Consider the following 24,910-nt stretch of genomic DNA (forward strand, 5'->3'; position numbering starts at 1 on the left):
TACAAAGGGTCATCACATGAAAGTTTTTGGGTTCAGGCGACTGGCCCCTGCATGCAAGGGAGGTGTCATATGGGTCATGGGGATGCCCTTAAAAAATGCAGTCACTTTGCCCTAAAAAGGCAGAGTGACAGGGTCTTTAAGTACAACTCCGGGTATGCAATACATACATGCCAACTGTTTTATAAGTCAAAGGAACAGTCATCTGTTAAGTTGGTTTTGTGATTCACACACTGCATATGGTGATGCCATCATTTCCCATTTCAACTTTGTAGTTGTGTCTGTATCTACTTATTGGATTCTGAAAAAATATGACCTAACTGCTAAAAGGTTCTCCCTGTGCTCACCTCCTATAAAGCTATAAAAAACACCTCCCACTCCAGCTCCCATTGACTGAAACATATCAAACTGACAGGTTTCTGAGAATACCGCCCGTGTCTCAGTGTCCAGCCCCCCTCTCAGTCTGACCTCCTCCTGATTTGCAGAAAAGTGTTGTAAGAGAATATAAAGACAGATTTCAGCCAGTTATACTATCACTAGTTTACTTTCAAACCTTTGGTTAGAGAACCAAAGATTTCACTGGACGGGTTACATTTAAGAATGACTTGTTATACAACAAATCATTTCCCTAACAAATCATTTCCTGATCTTCTTGTTACAACATAACAGAGGGGAAGAATCATGAAAAAAAACCCGGTCAATTCACAAGGAAGTAAACAGTATCGGAAGAATTCTATTTTCATTTGTTTGCTCTACAGGTTCCACCAGTGACAGACAATAGAACTGCTCTCGTCGTCACTTTCCTATTCAATCACCAAATCAGGGGTTTATCTACAAACATTCTCTGTTCTTTTCTAGATATTTGGGGGGGGGGATTCCTAAAAATAATAAACACAGAACTCTTCTGGGAATCGGAAGCTTTTGTGTTTTCTGTTTTGTTTTTTTAAAGCTGTTACAATCAAAATCGACATTATTCCAGGAACTGACAGATGGGGGCTCTGGATCGATCCAATGTGTGGTAACCTGAATGCTTAAAGTGTATCTAAACTCAAGTACATAATATATTGCAGCTTACCAGTACTTAGAGGCTGCAGGGTTTTTCCCTTCATATTCAGGGTGACAATGCCTATACTGGATCTACAACGAAACCTAGGACAGGACTGCAGAACACCCCCCCCCCTTTTCCATAACAGAGGGGTAGTATTCTGTAGTTTACAGAGGTAACCTTTTGGAGGTTACCCAGAGCTGATAACATTGCTTGAGATAGCACTGCAGAGAGCAAAGGAAACATGACAGAAATGGATGTATGGAAGAAACAAGTTTTTTTTCTTTTGCACTAACAGCTATAACGCACGCTTTGGAGGATTAACCTCCAGACAGCAAAAGCTGCTAAAATATGGAATAAACTATCACAGGAGCCAATTCTAGCCAACTTTGTAGATTGGCTTTCAGGTGCCGGGGAAGAGAGCAAGATTGCGTGTCTGCAAGAGAGCTCATCTGGCGCAGCGGCAGAAAATGCGTGGAGGTTAGCGCAAGAGTGTGTGTGTGTGCGTCAGATGCAGTAGTGGCAAGTGGGTGTGCGTCAGATGCAGTAGTGGCAAGTGGGTGTGCGTCAGATGCAGTAGTGGCAAGTGGGTGTGCGTCAGATGCAGTAGTGGCAAGTGGGTGTGCGTCAGATGCAGTAGTGGCAAGTGGGTGTGCGTCAGATGCAGTAGTGGCAAGTGCGTGTGCGTCAGATGCAGTAGTGGCAAGTGCGTGTGCGTCAGATGCAGTAGTGAGTAAACATGGCCACTGTCAGAAGACTGGGGAAAAAAAGGGAAATCAGGAATGCAAAGAATACAAAGCCGGCAATTATCTAGAAGTATGTGTTTGTAGATTGTCATTACTAGATTGGCTTTTATTGGACACCACAGGTGGTTTACAAAGGGCTTCTATGGGATCTTTGGTCATGGACTTCCCCAAAATTGCATGAACACGCTCAACCAGTAGGTCTGGATTTACTAATCTTTTAGGGAATTTTTATTTTAGGTTATTATTTTTAACACTTTCTCATTGGTTTCAGGATTTCAATATTATTTACACTCACATGGTGTGAGATTTCGTAAGGTCATTTGACCCTTTTCACCTTTTCCGGAGCACAGGATTTCAATTGATTTAATTTAGATTATATTAGCTCCTTCCATCCTGTTTATTAACTATTCACGCTCACTTTTTTGCGAGACGTCCAAGGGCATTTGATCCTTTTTCACCATTGTTTAAATAATTCAATTGTTTTTGGTTAGTTTTTATTATTCAGTTTTTCACATCAGCTCTTTCCATTTGTGTAATTTTTCACTCATTTCCCCCCTTAGCGCTGTGTACATCATACAAAGTGATATTTTTTTGTACCTATGATATAATCCACATTTTAGGCCTGAAAAGGACTTCAACCCCCCCACACATTATATATTTTCTAAAAGCCAAGACCCTGTAGAATAAAATGTTGGCAGTTTAAAATTTTTATGTTGCACGATATCAGCGCAACATATTATTAAACCCCAAAATGTAGTGAACAATGCCCTTAAGTGCCCCAAAACACAATGAAATACCCATTTTTAAAATAAAATATAAAAGATGAGGTTACAACGAGTAAATAGAAACCCAACATGCCCAGGTTGAAAATTGTGTGCGTCCGTGAAACTGCGACAAAATTCAGTACCCCAAAAAGTCCATAGATGACGATTTAAAAGCCCCCACAGGTCATCAGTTTAGAGATACGCACAAATATTGGCCTTAGAACTATTGCTCTCTCTCCGGCGTGCGCGGCCGGCGATACCCAAAATGTGTAGCATGTTCATAGTTTTCATTTGTAGGCGCACCCAAAGCATGTTTACACGAAGACGCGCGTGCTCGCGGGGGCCTTTAAAATGTTTACATTTATTTCATTTAATATTAATTTAAAACATTTTTATTGTTATTTTTTACTTTAACTGCTATCACATAGGGGGATTACAAGCCCCCTATGTGATAGCAGATTGGCAGTGACTGGTACTCTGATGCTGGGGGTCCAAAGGACCCCTAGTATCACCTTTACACCAGATCGTGCCAATAGCTTATTGCAGGGCTTCAGACGCCCAGCACTGACAGATATGGGACCAGAAGTGATGTAATCTGCATCACTCCCGGTCCCATAGTACGGAGAGGGGATTGACGAGGTTCGCCCATCTCCTGCCCAGCTTAATCCCCCACCCCCCGACACCAGAGAAGCCGGTCCGGGGCAACGTAGCCGTCGCCTGATCGCTTCTATTGTAAAGACGACAGTCTTTAGTCACCGGGAGCCTGTTTAAACGGGCCCAGTGACAGTGATGTACTATGGACGTCACTGGTCCTTAAGGGGTTAAAGTCAAACAGATTTTAAGCTATTTCAAATGCTGATGAAATCGCTTACAATGGATGCTGCTCCTTGATGTAGTAAAGTTTTGGTTTAAAGAAGAATCAGTTGGTCCTGACTTCCTGTTTTAGGGTGGCTCATTTCCCTTGCAGGGTCCTATGACCACCCTTATGTGTGCTAGTAAGCTGTGTGTGTCTCCATCAAACACATAGGCACAGGCTTGTTCCCTGCTCTTCGCTTCTCCAACCTTCACCCTGGACAGCAAGTTCAGGGAAGCAGAACTGAGACAGTTGTAGCCAGCTGTTTGGAAACATGACTACTAAATGCCATTGAAAAGAGAGTTTAATACGACTTTAAGACGGGGCAATCTGTAATTACCTGCAACCTTAGATAACCCCCCATTGCTCTATGCAGAGCAGCTGAAATCCCAAAGCAGATTGATAGACAATGCAGGTATGGTATATTTGTAACAAACAGGGTCATACTTTATGCTGCTTTGAAGTTTGACAGACTTGGGACTCTCTGGCAAAAATATTTGCAACGTACTTCTCTCTTCAAGCTAAGCCGCTTAACCACACTGATAAAGCAGAAGTCTGCATACAAGGGCATCACAGCCACCATAATTGGGGTTCCCCTTTTAGATTGTAAGCCCTCACGGGCAGGGCCCTCCTTACCATCTTGTCTTGAATTGTATTGTAACTGTAATGTCTTCCTTATATTGTAAAGCGCTGTGCAAACTGTTGGCGCTATATAAATCCTGTATGATAAGAAATCATTCACCTCCAGGCAGCTTTATGTCTGTATTATAATGCTGAGCACTATTTGGCACCGGTACCGGCACTGCAATTATAGGTCACGCTGATAGATTACCAATTATCTCTAGACACAGGCCACATTAAATGCTGCAGTTTTAACAATACTAGTGTCGTGACCATCACATGGGAGAAATAATCTCTTTCTGTGGGATTTACAGGCAGTGAGACGTGAACAGAAAACCCATGATGTCAGGTGTGCTTCCTGAGCCTTATCTGGGCAATTACACAAATTGAAACATTTAGAAAGGTCTGGAAATTATTCGAACAGGTGGAAAACTCCCCTCCTCCAGTAATAGGCAGAATCATACATAACAGGAAGCTGACGACATGCATGTAAATGACTGGGTAAACCCTGCACAAGGGGGGGAAGTTTATATTCAAAGTTCACCACTGCCCAACTATGGACATAAAACATATTTTTAGCAATCAGTAAAAAAACTTTAAAGCCCAACTCTAGGCAAAATATACTTACTGCAGTTCAGCAAGTTGTATACAGTAGTCCCTTTGCTGTAAACACTCCATGCTGTCATAAAATCTTCCTCCTTCCCCCTGCAAATCTCAAGTATACCAGAGGGTGGAAGTCCAGCTCCCGCTGAACCGGCTCTCATTGGATTTCCATGCCTGCTCCGGCTGCAACACATGTGGGCAAATCTCCGCAACCCTCTCCTCCCAGACAAGGCGAATGGCCCCCGGCTCAGTTTTGCGACTGGCCAGGTATAGAGGGAAGCTGGAGATTGGACCTTAGCACCACAGCTAGAGCCGGCACTGAAGTTCAGCGGAAGCTGGGATTCCAGATGCAGGTATACTTAAGATTTGCGGAAAGAGGAAGATCTTATTATGTCAGGGTTGTTTACAGCAAAGGGACTATACAACTTACTGAACTGCAGTTAGTGTATTGTGTCCGGTAGGGCTGCAACAACTAATCCACATAATCGATGATTGAAAAAGTTGTCAACTTTTTCAATCATCGATTAATCGGCTTCCGATTGGTTGGCCCTGTTCACGGCTCCACACACGCTGCGCGCCACACCACCTCACGCTCGCCCCTGCCGGACCCGCCCGCATTGTGCTGTAGAATATACAGACCAATGTACCATCAGCTATAGAGGACTACAAATCCTAGCAATAGTACATTATACAGCGCAATGCAGAATACCGCCAGCTATAATGTACTATTGCTGGGATTTGTAGTCCTCTATAGCCGGTGCCATTCTGCATTCATTGCTGTATAATTTTACACTTTCCATTTCACTATATTGCACACCACACTTTTTTTTTCTTTTTAACTTCCACCGCTCCAAGCTTGCTCCTGGATGACTGCAATCTCAATACAAACTAGTAGTCCCATCACTGGAGCCATTTTTAAAAATGTATTTTATTTTTTATCCGATCTTAATAATCGGCTAACTAATCGAGTTTGAAAATAATCGTTAGCTGCAGCTCTAGTGTCCGGAGTTGGGCTTTAAGAATGTGCCATCCCTGACCTCACTAGGTGCCATTAATGTGAAGTTATTCATTCTCAAAGATCAAAACAAAGTTTCTAAAGTGCATTTTTTTACTGATTAGGAACACATTGTGTGTATTAACATTTGAAGGCCGCAGCCTGCCAAGATTCTGGTGCAACAGAGAATAGGGAAAGAGCTTGGATTTTGGTAACTTTGTTATGAACTTTAATTACGAATTAAAGTAGAACTACAAGCTCACATTTTTGCCTTCATAACACCTGTATAAACCAGTTGCGTGCAGGGAAATAAACGCTTTCTTAAATAACTGTCCAGGAACATTTACCTGTCTTTTATTCACTACAGCAGCCTCCAGGTTCCTCTGCGTTGTTTCCAGAACTTTTGGTTGGGGAGCACATACGCAACACTTCCCCCTCCCTCCTCAAGGCTACATGTCCCATTATTCCACCACTACTGCAGCCGCTGTACACATGTGCCCTGCTTATTCCTCCCTTCCTGCTTCTCCCCTCCTTAGAATTACATGTCTCTGGCTGCCTGTCAGCACAGACAGCGCCATAGTGTCAGTGCTTGGCGTCAGTCTCCCGAGAACACACATGTAAGCATGGCTCCGTAGGAACTTGGAAGCAATGGAGCCATCTGAAGACCAGTCAACCTGTGGCATCCAACTTTAGACCACCTCAACCAAGAAGAGAGGCAAGATTTGAAAGAAGTAGCACACTAGGTAGGCACAGAGGGTCAGCTGCTGTAATCCATTTTGAAATGTTAAAAGAAATTAATCATATTAAAATCTATTTAATGATTATTGATACTTTACTTTTCTTCACAATGCTGACAGATACAGAGATGAATGAGGGCTTGTTATAAAATGTGTTTAAAGCTCGTCCAAGATATGTAAATACATGTGAATGTGCATGATCTTGGCACAGGATCACTTTAACAGTGATAGTCATTTTATATGCAACCACTTAAGATATATCTGATGTGACCAAATTCGTGTGTAGGGGACATCAAGCTCTGCTGACCTGTCTTCCCCCCATACTGCATCCTGGTGCCACCTCTTCCCAAGGTAAGTGACACACGCATCCTGCCATCCACATCATGTAAAAGAAAATGTGATTAATCAGACCAGGCCACCTTCTTCCATTGTTCTGTGGTCCAGTTCTGATGCTCACGTGTCCATTACAAGTGCTTTTGGCAGTGAACACGGGGGGTCAGCATGGGTACCATGACTGGTCTGCCGCTACGCAGCCCCATAATGCTACAAACGGCAATGCACTGCGAGGGGAATTTATCAAAACTGAAGCAGACAGAATGTTGAGCAGTTGCCCATGGCAACCAATCAGCATCCCCCTTTCGTTTTCAAACCATAACTGAACAAACTGAAGAGAGAAACTGATTGGTTGCCATAGGCAACTGCTCCAGATTCGATAAATTCCACCTGGTGTGTTCAGCCACCTACGATAGCTCTTCTATTGGATCGGACTACACAGGCAAGCCTACGATCCCCACATGCATCAATAAGCCTTGGCCACCCTTGACACTGTTGCCGGTTCACTGGTTTTCCTTCACTGGACAAGTTCAAGTAGGCCCTGACCACAGCAGACTGGGAACATCACACAAGAGCTGCAGTTTTGGAGTTGCTCTGACCCAGTCATCTGGCCATCACAATTTGGTCCTTCAGGGACAAAATGTTCACTTGCTGCCTAATATATCCCACCCACTTCCAGGTGCCATTGTAATCTAATAATCATTGTTATTCACATTACCCCTCACTGGTCATAATGTTATGGCTGATCAGTGTATACTGTATATAGCAGAACAACAACAAAAACAGCAGCAGCCACTGAGTCAATGTGCATGAAGTAAACACAACAGATACACATGTGCTCAACAGATTCCTGGCACTTACATGTATTTTACTGCCCCCTACTGGAGCCCAGCAGCATTACTCTTATCAGATCATTCCACTTTCTCCACAGCCGAGTCATTTAATCAGCATTTTACATGCTGAGTCAGTGGAGCCGCCCTAGATCCACCCAAATACTTCATAGCCACTTCCAAGAGGTAGCCAAGATCACAGACATTTAAAAGAACAACACTGGGCAGAAATATTCTTAACCCTTGCAGTGGGGCTATACACTCGCCTGAACCACGCAGCCAGCTGGCTGTTAGACTGGTCCCTGCAGCCTCTCTCCCATTCTGCTCCAGTGAGTCATCATGTACTATACTGTGCATAAAAAAAATGCAAAAAAATTAAATTAAAACGTCACACATATCGCATAATCCAACGTTTCGGGACCACGAAGGGTCTCTGTCCTGATGAAGGGAGCATGCGTGGTCCCGAAACGTTGGATTATGCGATGTGTGACGTTTAGTCCAAATAAATTGAATTTTTTTGAATTTCATTTACGGAGAGAGCTGGTGATTTCTATCGTTCATTGACTGTTGTACACGGCGCCATCCATCACTGCAAGCACCCCTATTAAAAAATTAAAACACTTACAGATATTTATTACCTCTCAACACAGATCACAGTTCTCCCCGACAATGAATTAATCTGTATTTCTGTCCAGAAGGGCTGTCATGTATGTGCTGAGGCAGTTCTTGGCTTGCTAACAAATGTCTGACACAACAGTCCTGCTGCAGCCGCTGACCTTGTGACTGGTGACAATATATTTTATATTAGGTCATGTCATGAGAGAAGGGGAAGGGGGGGGTAAGTGGAAGAATTGGGGAATAGTCTTAAAGCTGTTTTTTTTTATAGAAAGAAGTCACAGCCTAAGTAGGAAAACCTTCCCCCTGCCAGCATGCTGCAGAGAAGGACCTGGCTCTCTGTGTGAAAGCAGCGGTCTCTCTGCAGAGGTCAAACCCCCCCCCCCCCGGAGTCAGAGATAGAGCTCTCCAATCAGCAGGGAGCTTTGATGATTGCAGAGCTATAGGTCTGACTAAGCAGGGTTTGTTAGGTCTCCTCAGAGACAACGGCTTTCACACAGAAAGCAGGGATGCTTCTATGCCGCATGCTGGCAGGGGACAGGCTTCTCTACTCAGGCTGTGACTGCTTTATAAAGAAAATTAAAGTGACATTAAAGGCTTCAATCTCTCCCACCCTCCCCCAATGCTGCTTCAAGTACTTACCTTATGTGATGCCTCTTGATGCGAACATCTTCTTCCTTCCACTCGTTTACAACAGTCCCTACAGCGGTGGTGCAGTTGTCTGATCCAGCGCAGACTTCTATGTCTTCCTGTGTCCCATGGAGTCTGCCTGGTGTGCACGCTCCCGGCTGCGTGCATTCACATAGACCGTCTCTCCACCAGTAAAATCGAGTGTGCATGCGCCTGCACACACTTCCTCCTGCACAGCCGTTTGGGAAGCTGAATTCTGCAGCCGGGAGCGAGCGGTGCAGGCAGAGGTAAGTTATTAACTATGTGCCAACTTTTTTTAAATGTTTTTGCATATATCTACTGCTTGCTAGACTTCACTACTACTTTAAACTGTGTGACTTTGCACTAAGGCATCACCTGAGCTTTAAGCCAAGTTTGTAATCATTCACAGCACACAGAATCCAGAAAAAAAACTCATAGGTTGACAGACTGGGCTGAGTAACTTACTCTCTGTTTGGCTTCCTGTGTTACCATTCACCCTCATAAATCCAGAGTGGCTGTGAGACGCTTCTAAGTATTGCTTTCTGGAGGTGAGTAGGTGTGTCTGGGACATTTTGTCTTGCATCACAAGTAGGGGTTCTCAGATTACCGACTTACAAACATAAAAGAGTGGGGTAAACTGGTGAACTACAGCAATGCCTGGATAGAACACTTATTGACTGAAAATACATTTCAACCTTTAATTCAGAACAGAAGTTTTTAATGAAAAAGAAAAAACACAAATGTTCAATTTTCACACACACAGAAAGATATATAACCTACACAATTCTTACAGAAAGCACAAGTTAAATTTGGTTACTTATATGCATCTAGACTTTGGGCCCATTCACACCATCTGGTTGCTGTAACACGTGTTACCGCAACACACAAGAATGCATGTTAAATTCATTCTAAATGGCACCCCTGCAATCCTTCAGATGGACATACATGCACAATTTATTGGCAGTGCGCTGCAATGCTCATCTTCCAGTAAAGTGCATCGGTGTGCCACATGAATGAATGGAACCACACTGCACCAACCCAGGTAACGTGTTGCCGTGCCTTACCGCAACGAGAAGGTGGGAACAGGCCCTTAAAGTAAAGCTGTGCCAAGATCACATGCAGTAAACATATTCAGAACAAGCAGTAAATGCACTTTAAGAAAAGCCCCCATTTACCTCTGCATCTATAAACATTGTAGAGAAGTTAAGTTTCAAATTTCACAACACAGACATTGAAACCTTTGCTTTTTTTTCTTCCTCAGATCTCTAATGTGACCAGACAGCGGGTGTTTCTAAAATGACCAGCTGACTTCATTGCAGATACTTATATTGCCCAGACAACTTTAGGTTCTTTGTTGTGATCTTTGAGAATGAATAACTCTACATTAAAAGCAGCTAGATAGGTTCCGGGTTGAATGTTTTAAAGCTTGTCTGCTGCTTAAGAATATGTATATAGTTTAAATGTTCATAGTCACAGATGTAAAGTCACATGTGCCTGCAAAGCGATGAATACTTCAGCAGAATTTTGTATTTTCATTAGTTAGCAATATAAAGCTCTGACTTTAAATATCATCAATGACTTCTAATCCCAAAACCGAAAAGGTCATACATTGCAGCTTACCTCATCAGGCTTTATTTTCTTTTCATTTTCACCTGGTAATACTTCAAATAATACACTTCCTGTCTACAGTTTTTTCTTCATTTTATCTAAGGGGCAGCCATGACTATCACTGAGACTGGACGTTAAACATGCCTGCTTTTGTTCATCTCCAATACATGGTAGATTGATGGGTATAGTAGTTTACACAATAAAAATCAGGTTATTTGTGCTTTTAAAGCATAAATCAGGAAAAAGAAAGCATATGCAGTACATCTCTGCAATACATGCACATTGCCCCGTGTTTTCTCTTTAAAGACCCTGCAAGTACAGAAAAATACCCGATGATCTGCCAGAAATGCGCTCAGCTCCTATAGCTGGCCATGCACGTTAAGATTAGGGATGCACTGATACTTGTATCAGTGCCGATACAGAGTATTTGGGCGAGTACTCACCCAAATGCTCCAATACCTTCCCGATATCAGAACATCTGGTCAGAGGAGGAAGATTTCCTCTGACCGGCAGTGCCGTAGGGGAACATGGAGCTGACTTCCCGGGCAATCAGGAAGCTGGGCGGCGTGTAATGACCCACCTCCCAGCTTCCCGATTGTCCGGGAAGCCGGCTCCATCCCGATTGGCTAGGAAGCTGGCCTCCCAGCCAATCAGCATCGAACCGGCTGCACAGCCGGTTTTCTTGCCGATTGGCTGAGAAGTCGGCTTACCGGCCAATCAGCATCTAGCCGGCTCGAGGCTGATTGCCTGGAAAGCTGGCTTGATGCTGATTGCCTGGAAACTCAGGAAGCCGGGTCATTACTCCTTGCACGGTTTCTGGATTGGCTGAGAAGCCGGCTCGATGCCAATTGGCTGGGAAGCCGGTTTCCTGGCCAAACAACATGGAGCCGGCTTCCCGGACAATCAGAAAGCTGGGCAGCATGTCTCTATCCGCCGCCCAACTTCCTGAATGCCCGGAAAGCCAGCTCCATGCCAGCGTAAGTACCGAAAGCAAAATATCAGTACTCGTACTTGATACCGAAAAGCCGGTATCGGTGTGTCTCTAGTTAAGATTGTTCTGGTTCAGACCGCAGGGCTGAATGAGAGAAATCTTTGATTCCCCAAAGTGTGCTAAAAAATGTTGATTGGAGGAATCTCCCTTACTGGCTATTGTGTTCCGACTAGGGATGCACCCATATAATCGGCCGAAAATGGCACTTTTGGCTAAATGCCGAAAGTGCCATTTTTCTGCCAATATAGCGGCGCATCCCTGCTTTCTTTCCTCCCTGCTGGGCGCTGCTCTGTGTCCCAGCGGGGAGGAGAGAAACTGTCACAGGGGGCCGAGCGCTGCAGGAGGAGAACGTTGTAAGCGGCCAGCATCTCTCCTCCCATACCGCTCAGCCTCCTGTCACAGATCAGCAGAGCGGTGTGGGTGGAGACAGCCAGCGCTGTCACAGGAGGCTGAGCTCTCCTCCCGCCCCGCTCACCCTCCTGTGACAGCGGTCAGGAAGGAGAGCGGTGCAAACACTCAGCGGATCAGTGATCGCTAAATGTTTGCAAATAATTGAGGACATAGTATGTGTACTGTATCCTCAATTATGAATGAATGGGAAGTGATCTACATCACCTCCTGTTTATAAATGAACGGTCAGAGGATTTCTGTTCATTTATAAAAGAGGCTGCAGAAAAAACAAAAAAATAGATTTTTTCCATTTTAAAAAGGGAAATATCAGGGTTCTGTTTAGATCCCTAATATTTCTCCGAAGCAGCTAAAAGTAGAGTAAAAAATAAAAATAAATTTGAAAAAGTTAGAAAAAAACATTTTCGGTTCGACTTTTTTTTTTTTTTGCATTTCGGTTCACCTCTAGTTCTGACAGCTGGCTCAACTGAACAGAGATTGCAGCAGATTCACTGCAGCTACTCTTTGGTTGATATTTTTCCATCCAGCCACAAAATTGACTTTAGTCAAGCCAGGTGGTGCCAGCTCGAATGTTGGCCAACTCAGCGTTTCAGCCGAAAAGTGATCCATGTATGGCCTGTTGTGGGCCGACACCACACAGCATTTCGTGTAGGGAGTATTGTCATTCACTAATCTACTCAACAACTCCCACTCTCCTACTCCAACATAAAGCCCAATTATTCTGAACTCCTAGATAAAGAACTAGGCGGGCTGTATGGAATAACAGAGGAAGTGTGGACCACATGGCTCGGAACAGGTTTTTTGCACAATCCGATCTTACAAAATGTTTCCAATGTTATATTTTAACAGACTAAAAAGGGAGCAAATAAGTTCATAGTTGGGGTTTCCATATATTTTAAGCTCAGGGGAAGTGACGAGGACACATTTCTGGCAAGATCAACAGGTATTTTATGAATGCGATAAATGTTCTTAGTCTGAAAACGAATGAAACCAGCACATCTAGGGACTGATAAGCTGCAAAAGATTTGGATTTGGGGTTTTGATTTAGATATGTTTCAAGACTTACACAACTTCCACCCAGGAATCACACTTTCCAGTTGAATCCACATAGTAAAATGTGTGAATGGTGGTTGAAGGTTATGGAACTGTCTGAAGTGCGTGCACATAAAGAAAAAGACAAGCAATACATTGAATTTACTTTTCATTACAAATATTACCAGAGCTAGGACCTATAAGGCAAATCATAGAACTTTCTGCTGGAAGCCCTTTGTTCTTCCCGAGGGTCAGCAGAGATCAAACGAATACCATGGTATCATGCAAGAGCTGCAAACTCAAATCTAATTGCACATCTATGTCCGAGAAACCCCCAGGGATGACCGTTACCATGGAAAGAAAAATCTGAAATGTCAGCAACATTTACTTTACTCTGGAAATCCCCTTCAATGAACAGAAAACTACTACTGGTGACCTTTCTTCCTGAGAATGCAAGCTGCCTGGCTGTCATGCTGAGGTTTTGTCTTCAGTGACCCAAATATAAAAATGAGGAATTTCGACTTACTGGCTGCATAAGTGAGTCTGTCACTCACAGACTACTAAAACCAGACAGAGCCAGGCAACTAGCATTTTCTAAAGTAGGTCAGCAATGGCAGCCCACTTTTCTCTCACGACAGGCATATTTTAAAAGACACTTTGTCACTAGGGAGAAAAGGGAAAAAACTGTTGCAAACCTGCAGCAGCCTCCACAGCCAAATCTGTGGGGGCAAGGCTTAGCAACACTTCATGGAAGGCTGGGAGGCTGCTGCTGGTATGAGCAGGCACCCAGAGGTACCGTCACACCTTCAGTAGCTTGCTCCCCTTTGCTCTAGTGACAAAGTCTCTTTAAAGTCCTGCATTGGAAAAACCATGGACTTCTGTTGGCAGTGATCCACACAAGTTTGACACAAACAGAAAGCACTCACCAACAGCTCTGAATAGGCAAGCGCCATCTTCCTTCATCTGTTTAATAATAAATCCCTTCTTCTCTTGCAGCGCCTTTGCAAACCAGTGCTCCTGCTGGAAGGTAAAGACACACAGCTGCATTAGAGGGTCCATGTAAAGTCAGACTAGCATATCTAAATAATGACAGGTTTTGCCACTGCTGATCAACAAGTCCCAGGAAGCCATGAGCCACACAAGTGGGCTTGCAGGCAACTTGAAAGAAAAAAATTGAACCCTCCTATTCAATAAGGGTATTAAAAATATTTGAGGTTCTACAGTTGTACAGTATTAGTATTGACCAACCACTGCTTCTACCCAGCTAGAACTCTTCCCAGTCGTGGGCCTACCTGAGTATTTGGAGTTTGAGCCACCTGACCTACTTCAGTCTGAGCTGCACAATGAGACCAGTTCTCAAGTACTTTTTTTTTTCAGAGTTCCATTGCACTCCTGATCGGAATGAACCCCCAAATACTCCTGGGTGGGGGGGACAGGGAAAGCGGATGGCACCATGAAAATCGTAGTAATCACTGGCACTCCAAAATTCCTTACATCAATTCTGCTGTATTGACTTATACATTGTAAGACTACCTTGACTATCTCTAGCAATGTATTGCTATACATTGTAAGACTACATTGACTATCTCTAGCAATGTATTGCTATACATTGTAAGACTACCTTGACTATGCCAATAAAAAACAACCGACATAAGGAATTTTGGAGTGCCAGTGATTACTATGATTTTCACCAATTGTAAAGGACCTCACTGCACACGTACCAGCCCTGAGGCAAAAACCCAGGCCAAGGAGAAGCTAAACAGATTATAGGAGTGGCATGCATTGATATTGGGAGAGCCGACAACCTGTCCTTTCATGTCACTGTGTGATGACTAGAAAATCTCGGGGTCAATGCATCATAAGCAGAGACATTTATCAGAACTGGAGCAGACAGAATCTGGAGCAGTTGCTCATGGCAACCAATCAGCTTCTCACTTTCAATTTTCAGAACTTAAACTGAAAAAAGAAGCCGATTGGTTGCCTTGGGCAACTGATCCGGTTTTGATAAATTCCCCTCTGATAGTGCAACAGTGAACATAGTAGGGATTTGAGGCTTCCATCAACCCAGGTACAGAAACACTAGATCTAGGTAATGTTTGACGCACGTGGAAACATAAGCAACAGAGGAGATTCAACACTTGTGTGTGCACAAAAAAACTCTAATGAAATAAGAACTTTACTATGTCATATAATCTTTCCATCTGTTATGAGCTGTCACTAGACAGGCAGCATGCTTCCTGCTGATCTCATGTTTGTTGTTGTTTTGGATTCCATCGGCCAATGAGCTCCACCTAGTGGGTGACACAGACATATACAGCAAATCCAAACAATGGTGCCGAATTAAAAAAAATTAAGAAATGACAGCTGGAATGTGGCTGGCTACTAGGAGCTACAAACACACATAGGACCCATTCAGATCACATCTGCTGGATTCCATTGCTCAACGCAGGCCTCATGCAATGACAAGCTGGAATCCCTGCTGCATTTCAAGGCACAGCAACCTTCCTTTCCTTCATCACAGCATGCTGCAATACACCTTAAGGAAAGAAAAATAAAGTATCTTGGCTCCTACTGTGATGAATCAATGCAACGCAATGCGTTTAAAAACAGACACCAAGTCAAGTGCTTGTCAATGCAAGCTAACAGATGTGATGTGACTCCAGACTGAGGCCTCATACACATGCGTTTAGTGCACATGGCTCAGCATTACCTGATGTGGGATGACCGCTATAGGTGATTTGTTCACATGTAGCAAACGCTTTAGTTAACCCTTGTGTGGATTAGGCTATTCAGATAGAACTTAAAGGAGAACTATGAGGCGAGTGATTTCCACTCATCCTCATAGTTAGAGCCGATGTGTGACATTGAAACTGTTGCACATCGGCTCTATAGAACGGGTAGTGAACAGAAACATGCCGCCGATCCGCTCACTTCCTGATAGTCTCCCTGCAGAGAGCAGTGACTGATAGACGCCGCTCCCCACAGGGATTCCCCCCTCCAGCACTGACTGGAGGATCGGACGGGGAAGATGGAAAGTTACAAGAACAGCATACCGAGATACAGCGCTCGATCTGGGGGGGTTCTATGAAGTATAATACTGAATGTACTTGCTCAGTTGAGCGGCTTCAGGAGCATACGGACCGGGGTGTCCGACCGATAGGTGAGTCAAACAGAAACAGGGAGGGAGAAGCGCTGCAAACCAAGTGGGAACGGACGGGGAAGAGCCCGCTGTCAATCAGCTAACTGGGTAGATCTCGACTGTATTGTCCGAATCCGGCCGGCTGCGGCGCTCTCAGTAAATAGCCCGCTATATACTGAGCTTTGGGTCACGGGAGGACGTTAGTATGTGTCCTCCCGTGACCCTTAAAAGAACTATGGGCTAAAAAGGCTACCCCATAGTTCTCTTGTACGTACAAGGGCATTTTCACAGTGAACTATACATCTGTACCTACTTCTACAGCATCTAAAAATGCCACCATGATGAAGTATTAGAAGTCCTGTTTCCTGTAATCCGGTCAGCAGAGTATGAGTATGTCCTGCTCCAGAAAGAAAAGCATGCCATTCAGTTGAATGCAGAGCAGGTCTCCTACCTCCAAACATCGCCATCTAGTGGTGGGCTACTAACAGAACACAGGATGTAAACAGAGCCAGTGAGGGGAATAGAACCTCGGTCAGGTTTTTAATTGTTGTGTGTCCTGTTGAGGCGTTTCACTCTCTTTAATTGTCCTGATCGCCAATGTCACCAGGATTGTGACAGTAGGTATGTCCAACATTCTGAGTTAAAAATAAACGGATGTCACCAGCACACCAATAGTGTTGGAAGTCCAAAGTGTTTGTTTATTGGATCATCATCATGCCACCAGAATAAGCGCTTTCGGGGCCACGCAGGGTCCCCTTCATCAGGCTCAGCAATCACCATCAGTCATTGCTGAGCCTGATGAAGGGGACCCTGCGTGGCCCCCGAAAGCGCTTATTCTGGTAACATGATGTTCCAATAAACGAACACTTTGGATTCCAACACTATTGGTGTGCTGGTGACATCCGTTTATTTTGTACTGTTTGGCGGCGCCATCCGTGGTCACTGAGAGCACCCCCCCTTATTTAACTTGGGGCTTCCCGGTAAGGAGTGCGGCAAGGTATTTCTATGTTTGTTCCAACATTCTGAGTTGTCACCAGAACAGAAATAGAGGAAAATCTTTCAATAGGGGCCATCTATTCCCGGTTCACGATGGGATCTCTCTCACGTTGGAAAGATACCCTCTCACTTCCTGTGGGGTCTGCAGTACAGGAAGTGAAAAAAAATCTCCTCAATAAGACAGATGGCAAAAAAAAAAATTTGACAGCATTTTAACCCTACTCTATCCAAAATGAAAATCCACCTTTTGGCCTTAGATATAAAGTGCAGTTATAATTTCAGCTTCCAAAAAAATAGCAGATCACATGGAGCCTTTGAAGTCTTTGTCAGCAGCTACACTAAAACAAAGCAGAACATAATAAAGGGGCGAACATTCATGGAAAAGAAAACTACTACAAATTCCTGAACTTTACCATACAATGTGACACATGGTATAAAAAGGTACCCGAGCCAGTCATTACCAACTCACTGGTCATGTTTTTTATATTTTGTAACCCCGCTAGAAGAAAAAAACAAAACATCTGGAAGCCTGACATCAAAAATGGGCTCCCATCACCAGATTCAATGCTGCTGAGCTTATCTGACAAATGGTTAACATAGGCAGGGCTTAACCCTGACTTGGGCAGCAGTCAAGGCCCTGAGTACACCCCGGGCACAGGATTCCTGATGGGCTTTACAGGCATCAGATTGAAGACTAGAGCGCATACTTACAGCATTACTACCTTAAAAAAATGTATTTTATCCCATATCAGCATCACTGAAAATGGATGACATGCTCATCTTCATCTGTCACTCACCCACCTTGTCTTTGTCAGAATACAGAGAACTGTATGGATTTTCTGTCCCTAAAGTGCCTGACAGACTGAAAGCAGAAAATGAAATGCAGATGTGTCACCTTACAAGAGAACTATGGGGTAAACTTTGTATCCCCTAGTTCTCTTAAGGGTCACAGGAGGACATATACTAAACCCTCCCGAGGACATACAATAACTGACCCAAAGCAGGAATATATAGCTCACTATATACTAAGAGTGCCGCAGCCGGGACAGATCCCGACAATACTGTCGAGATCCACAAAGCCGGCTGATTGACAGCGGGCTCTGCCTATCTAGAGGCAGAGCCAGCTACGCCCACACCTCCCCCGTCCGTTTCTGCACTCAGCGCTGGAGGATCGGAGAGGGGAATCCCTGCGGGGAGCGGTGACTGACAACCACGGCTCTCTGAATAGATATGATCGAGAAGTGAGCAACTGACGGTATGTTTTTGCTCATTTACCGATCAATGGAGCGGACCTGTGACAGTTTTTTCATCACACGTTGGCTCTAACTATGAGGATGAGTGGAAATCACTTACCTCATAGTTCTCCTTTAAGTAAATTTTTGTGCAAAGTCATTTGCCCTGCGGATTCTTCTGAACATTCGTTCTGTGCAAAGATGCAAGATAGATTTTCTTTTCAAGTCAAATGTATGTAATACTGCATTTTGGCCACTAGATGGAAGCTGGGGAGTATACAAAAGAAGTATTTCCTATGCTCCTCAACTCCATCTAGTGGCCATAATGCAGTATTACATGCAGTACATTTTCTTTTCAGGTCAAATATATCTAAAAACTTTCATTTTTGCACCTACTCCCACAGAATGTTCAGAAAGGGCGACTGGCTCTGTGAATTGGTTATAATAATTTTTCTGACTGGGGTTTCACACCCCCCTTCCTGGCCAGGCCATTTTTCAGTATTCAGTGCTGCAGTACTTTCACTAACATTTATTCCGTCATGCAACGCTGTACTGAAATGAATGTTATACCAATTTTTGGGGACAGATCGCCTTCTTCTGGTGGTATTTAATCACCACTGGGGGTTTTATTTTTTACTATATAAATGAAAAAAGAACTGAACATTTTTGAAAAAAAAGAGAACAGATTTTCTATCCTCAACTTTCTCAGCTCTTTTTCCCTTTCTCCCCTTCCATGAGGCTGCTCACATTAGTTTGTAATTAGATGCAATTTAAAAATCTGAGCTCCGCAGAGATAAAAACACAATTTCATACAGTTGTGTGTCCATTAAGATGTTTTTTTTTACCCCTGAATACAATGATTTCTGCGTTATCCCCTACTTAGCTGCAGTTCAGAATTGAAGAGATGGAGAGAGATAATCCCAAGAGCGGCATAGGGTGCCGATACTTCACTCCTCTGCTGACAGTATCCACCAGTAGCGCCCAAATTGACTTTCTAAAGGAGTTCCCCAGCCCCATGTGACAGGAATCCCTAAATTAACCTTTATGCCGCTTAGAAGCGGCAGTTGTCACCCGTTCAAGTTAATGATCGGGTGACAGAGGACACATTTGGAAGTGGCACTCCACATGTAGTCATATGTGATACGATTACATGTGGTTAGCAATAGATCAGTGACCCTGGACATGGGATAGATGCTTCCAGCAACAAAGATCTGTTCCTAAGCCTATGTAATCGAATCACATACGGAGTACACATGTGGAGTACCGCTTTCAAATGCGACCGCTGTCACCCAATCGTTAACTTGAATGGGTGACAGCGGCCGCTTCTAAGCGGCATTTTTGGAATTCTTGCCGCAGAATTCATAGGTTCTTGCCGCAGGAATCCCAAAATGCACATTCAGACTATAGTGTGAATGTAGCCTTAGGCCTGATGACTGGACAAATCGGGCACAGAGCACTCCACTATGGGAGGCTGTTGATGAATACCCGAAGCTCAGCATTACAGCAGTGTCACATTCTGAAAAAGGGAACAATGGCAACAGTTCTTCTCCAAAAAAATAAAATAAAAAAAATGATGATTTAGAATAGGGGTAGCAAAACGTCAGCTGTGAAACTACAAATCCCACCATGTTTCTGCCCCTAGAAGTCATGTCTATGGCTGCTGAGTCTTTTAGTACCTAATGGGGTTTTCACCAGAGATGAAGGGGACAAAGTTTGGCTACCGCTGTGGCAGTTTTGTTCAGAAACTCTTGTGATTGATACATATGCCAGTCTGAGAAATCACTTTTTGGTTCAGTATTACAGCTTTCTGGCCCAAATTCAAGCTGTGGGTGTCCCTGTGGGCACCACCCCATTGACTTTTCAAATTACTTTTTTTTCAAAGGAGCCGGGCCAATCAGCTGCAGTCACAGTTTGGGTATATTGACATCTGTGGGCACCGACTGTCAGAATTAAATAGCCGGCGGAGGAGATTCCCCCATCCACACTGTTCAATGTGGCCAAAAGAATGACGCATTTTATTTTCTCATTGAAAAGTTACAAGTGTACGGCCATCTTAAGCCGCAGTGCCGAAAACAATGTATAATGTGCCTCGGGCTGTGCCTCTTCGTGCACCTCGCAGCCAAGAGAGCGGCACAAGAAGGTGGAAGAGTTGTACCCGAACCTCACTGGTGGAAGAGAACCTCCCACGATGCTGGGAAACCATTGGCGCCACAGGGAAGGTACAAATGGACAACTCAAACCCAGAGGGGACCACTGACCGGAACAGCCAAACTGAAGGTGGTGTTACTGATAGTTTCCTGGGCAGAAAGGAAATGCAATAAAACCGGGAGGGACAAAGCAGTGAAGGGGATTTAAAACATTTGTTGCTTTCACTAGATGGAGGAACCAATCATCTCTTAGGTTGCTGTCCTGAAAGATTGAGGAAAATGCTGATTTACTGCCCAATGTGCAGGTATAGGAATGGCGCATGCAAGTATAACACAAGACCAGCTGCACAGAACCTAAAATTCTTAGGTAGGTCCTCTAGTAGTCAAATCAGTGACACTGCCTCATACAGAGCTACAGTAAAGAAGTACAGGTGGAAATAAAAGACATTGGCCAACATATTTATATTAAATGGGAAATGGAAACAGCAGCTTGAACGGGCAGATCTAATGCACTATATAGAGCAAATATATCTTGTGTATATATAGAATTCATAAAAACTTGTTTCTATACAAGACTGTGAAATAAAAGAATCCGACTATGACCAGCTCCCGCAGCACGCCCACAGTCTCCGACCGGCTCCCGCAGCATGCCCGCAGTCTCCGACCGGCTCCCGCAGTCTCGCACCGGCTCCCGCAGCAAGCCCGCAGCAAGCCCGCAGCAAGCCCGCAGCAAGCCCGCAGCAAGCCCGCAGCAAGCCCGCAGCAAGCCCGCAGCAAGCCCGCAGCAAGCCCGCAGCAAGCCCGCAGCAAGCCCGCAGCAAGCCCGCAGCAAGCCCGCAGCAAGCCCGCAGCAAGCCCGCAGCAAGCCCGCAGCAAGCCCGCAGCAAGCCCGCAGCAAGCCCGCAGCAAGCCCGCAGCAAGCCCGCAGCAAGCCCGCAGCAAGCCCGCAGCAAGCCCGCAGCAAGCCCGCAGCAAGCCCGCAGCAAGCCCGCAGCAAGCCCGCAGCAAGCCCGCAGCAAGCCCGCAGCAAGCCCGCAGCAAGCCCGCAGCAAGCCCGCAGCAAGCCCGCAGCAAGCCCGCAGCAAGCCCGCAGCAAGCCCGCAGCAAGCCCGCAGCAAGCCCGCAGCAAGCCCGCAGCAAGCCCGCAGTCTCCCACCGGCTCCGACCAGCCCCGGTAGCATGCACGCCTTAATATTATGTGCAGTCTTTTGTGATGTCAGGGGCAGTACTTGAGGCCCTCTATAGTAAAAAAAGTTAACCACCACTGCTTTAAATTGATGTTTACATGTATGGTCCAAACAACTACAGACTACCTAAACCAGGGGAAGCCAAACTCCAAGCCCTCAAGCGTTGGGTGAAACTACAGATCCCATGATGCATCTCTCTCCGGGGGTCATGTTTGTGGCTGTGAGAATCTCACAGTACACCGAGCAATATGTATGTTGCCACAGTACACAGAGCAATATGTATGCTGCCACAGTACACCGAGCAATATACATGCTGCCACAGTACACCGAGCAATATACATGCTGCCACAGTACACCGAGCAATATACATGCTGCCACAGTACACCGAGCAATATACATGCTGCCACAGTACACCGAGCAATATACATGCTGCCACTGCTAGCTGCCTGGCTGTTTCTGGATACAATAGTTCAAGTTGCAGCCCTGGAACAAGCATACGGCAATAGAAAAGTGTGAATTCTTTACCTCTATACTTACACTGGGCCAGTCACTCGGCATACTGAAGCCAAGGCATCAATCAACATGTCAGGAAGGCAACTAACATTTTTAGGCGTCAGAACAGCAGCATGCATACTTCTCCCATGACAGGTCTGCTGCAAGCAGCCATTTTTCAAACTTTAACAACTAATACTAATCATGTTTCAGCCGGGCAAACACTTCAATTAAAGGGAGGGAGGGAGGGTATTATTAGTAACCTCCCCATCACTAAAGGCCTTACAAATGAAATGTGTCTAAAAAAAACAAAAAACAAATATCAAATATCAAATGGCACTTGTGTGGTCAACACACCCAGAGAACATGTGCCGGGCCCGATCCTATGTATCTATAATAAAGTAACCCTTTCCTTTGCTACTTGTTACAGAAAATATGAACTATTGAGCTTAGAGCAATTTAAAATGTATATAAAGTCAAAACGTGGGGAGGTTAGAAAGGGGCAGTACCTCCGGTGGGGGCATAGACAGCAGAGGCAGAGACATGATGGAATATCTAGTTTCACCTCACCATTGCCAGAGTGTAGATGTTGCCTACTCCTCCATTATATCAACAATGCTCCTGGATTATATATTCTGAGGGGGAAGAGAACTGTTGCATGGTTGCTGGTTCCCAGCTTATTGAGGTTGGCTTCTTTATGGAAATCTTTACGTCTGCTATAACATAATTGTTATTTGTACATATTGAACTTGTAAGCTACACACTAGACTAAGGCCTTGTTCACACCAAGTGCAGAACAGATCCGGTCAGGTTTCTGCACGCTAGTCTTTTAGATGTGTTTTTGGCTAAATAAAAAAAAAGTTTAAAATGGGCTTTCGGTGCGTTCCAGGCATTTGCATGCGTTTTTGATGCATTTGCAGATCCAGAGCAGGTAAAATAAGGCCTGCTGCGATGTGCACGCTGCAATGTGAACTGGAGCAAAAAATACTATTGGAATACATTGGACGCAGTTTTGATCCGGTCTGCAACTGATCTGCTCTGCACCTGCTTCGCGCTTGGTGTGAACAAGGCCTTAGAGCTAGGTCTCATTTATCGGGATGGTGGAATGTTTTTCTCTATGAACCTGCGTCTCGGTCCAATCACTTAGTACAGGAAAATGAAGGAAGAATCTGGCTGCTACTTGAAACTCCAGATGCAGGATTATAGAGACATGCCGGAAATCAAGTTATATCACCAATCCACGGATCCAAACACCAGAACCTTGAAGATGATTAACATCTCTGGGTGCTCATTACATATAAAGGGTTGGATTGAACTTCACATTACTGGAGAAGTCATTCATGAAACATAAAAGCTGCTAGAGTCTCAGAGGTACAAAATTCCCCAACGCAAGTCATCTCATACATGTCAGATAGAGTCACACATAAGAATGGGAAAGAGATGGGCACAAGTAAGCATATGACAGGAGGGATGTACCTTGCACAACATTCTATTCCCAATGACAATATCCCCCAATGTAACCTTTTCCCCCATATCAGTCATTTTCAGCAGCACACTCCCCTTCCAAACATTCCACTTCAACATATCACAAAACCCATAGGACTTCCCCAGTGACTCCGAATAACCCCCAATTACATATTTCATCCCCTCCCCGGGATTTATTTCTCCTCTAGAAGCCAGACCCAGTACATCTCCATCATACCTCTTACTTTCCAATGACATTCTACCCATCCCCCACTTCACACATGTAGTTAGAAACAATGACATGTACCCCTCCGTGCACCTCTCCCCCACAGTTATACCCCTCGGCACCTCTCCCCCACACAACATCCTCAGTTATACCCCTCCGCACCTCTCCCCCACACAGCATCCTCAGTTATATCAGTTATACACCTCAGCACCTCTCCCCCACACAACCTCCTCAGTTATACCCCTCCGCACCTCTCCCCCACACAGCATCCTCAGTTATATCAGTTATACACCTCAGCACCTCTCCCCCACACAACCTCCTCAGTTATACCCCTCCGCACCTCTCCCCCACACAGCATCCTGCGACACCCCTCCGCACCTCTCCCCCACACAACATCCTGTGACACCCCTCCGCACCTCTCCCCCATCCTCAGTTATACCCCTCCGCACCTCTCCCCCATCCTCAGTTATACCCTTTTCCTACCTCACTCCCACATAAGACACCCTCAATTACACCTTACAACACCTCTACCCTCCCATACATGCCCCATGATATCCTCAGTTATAGCTAGGGATGCACCGATACCAGTATCGGTATCAGTGCCGATACGGTGCATTTTCACGACTACTGGTGAACATGCTCCGATATTTAAAGCCCATACCAGCACTTTAAATTTTTAGATGGAAGCGGCTGCTGTATGGTCCCGCTCTTGATGGAGTCCTCACAGCAGCCGTTTATAGGGCAGGTCCGGCCACACATCTCCTTCCCACTGCCCCTTCAGCCATGGTGAGATCGCACCACACGCACAGACCAGGTCAGACCCCACGCATAGCCCTGGTGAGTATGTAGATTCAAATTATTCTGCATTGCTGTATAATGTATTGCGGGGATTTGTACTCTTTAGCTGGTGGTATAGTGGCAGAACTACCAGGGACCCAGTTTTTGCAGCCGGGACTGGGCCCTGGCACTCCACCACTGTCCTAAAATCATTAGTCTGTATTGTTTTAGAAAAACAGTCACGATCATCGGTCACCTTCACCGGACACCACCGAGCCTGCGTCACACCACCACCGGACCGGGGCAGCGCCGTCACTACGCAAAACGTCCTCCTCCTACCCAACGTGATGGGGTGTCTTCCTGCGCACGGATTGGTGGGAGGAACAGTGGGGCGGGGACACACGGGGCGCGCGCCATGACAG

General features: G+C 45.0%; 1 protein-coding gene and 1 long non-coding RNA gene across 2 annotated transcripts in view; one reads left to right on the forward strand and one right to left on the reverse strand.

Moving 5' to 3' along the window:
• Positions 1-13,851, reverse strand: part of OTUD5 (OTU deubiquitinase 5) — a 27,364-nt gene extending 13,513 nt beyond the window's left edge. The window contains exon 1 of the mRNA XM_018559198.1: positions 13,755-13,851. Coding sequence (XP_018414700.1) covers positions 13,755-13,791 — 37 coding nt within the window. The 5' untranslated portion in view covers positions 13,792-13,851. The remainder of the gene's footprint in view (positions 1-13,754) is intronic.
• The window catches only part of LOC108789237, a 28,064-nt gene continuing 16,939 nt past the window's right edge, over positions 13,786-24,910 (forward strand). The window contains exon 1 of the long non-coding RNA XR_001941385.1: positions 13,786-13,855. This is a non-coding gene — a long non-coding RNA (uncharacterized LOC108789237). The remainder of the gene's footprint in view (positions 13,856-24,910) is intronic.

This window comes from Nanorana parkeri, unplaced genomic scaffold, assembly GCF_000935625.1.
Source record: "Nanorana parkeri isolate BGI_ZX_2015 unplaced genomic scaffold, ASM93562v1 scaffold380, whole genome shotgun sequence".
NCBI lineage: Eukaryota > Metazoa > Chordata > Amphibia > Anura > Dicroglossidae > Nanorana > Nanorana parkeri.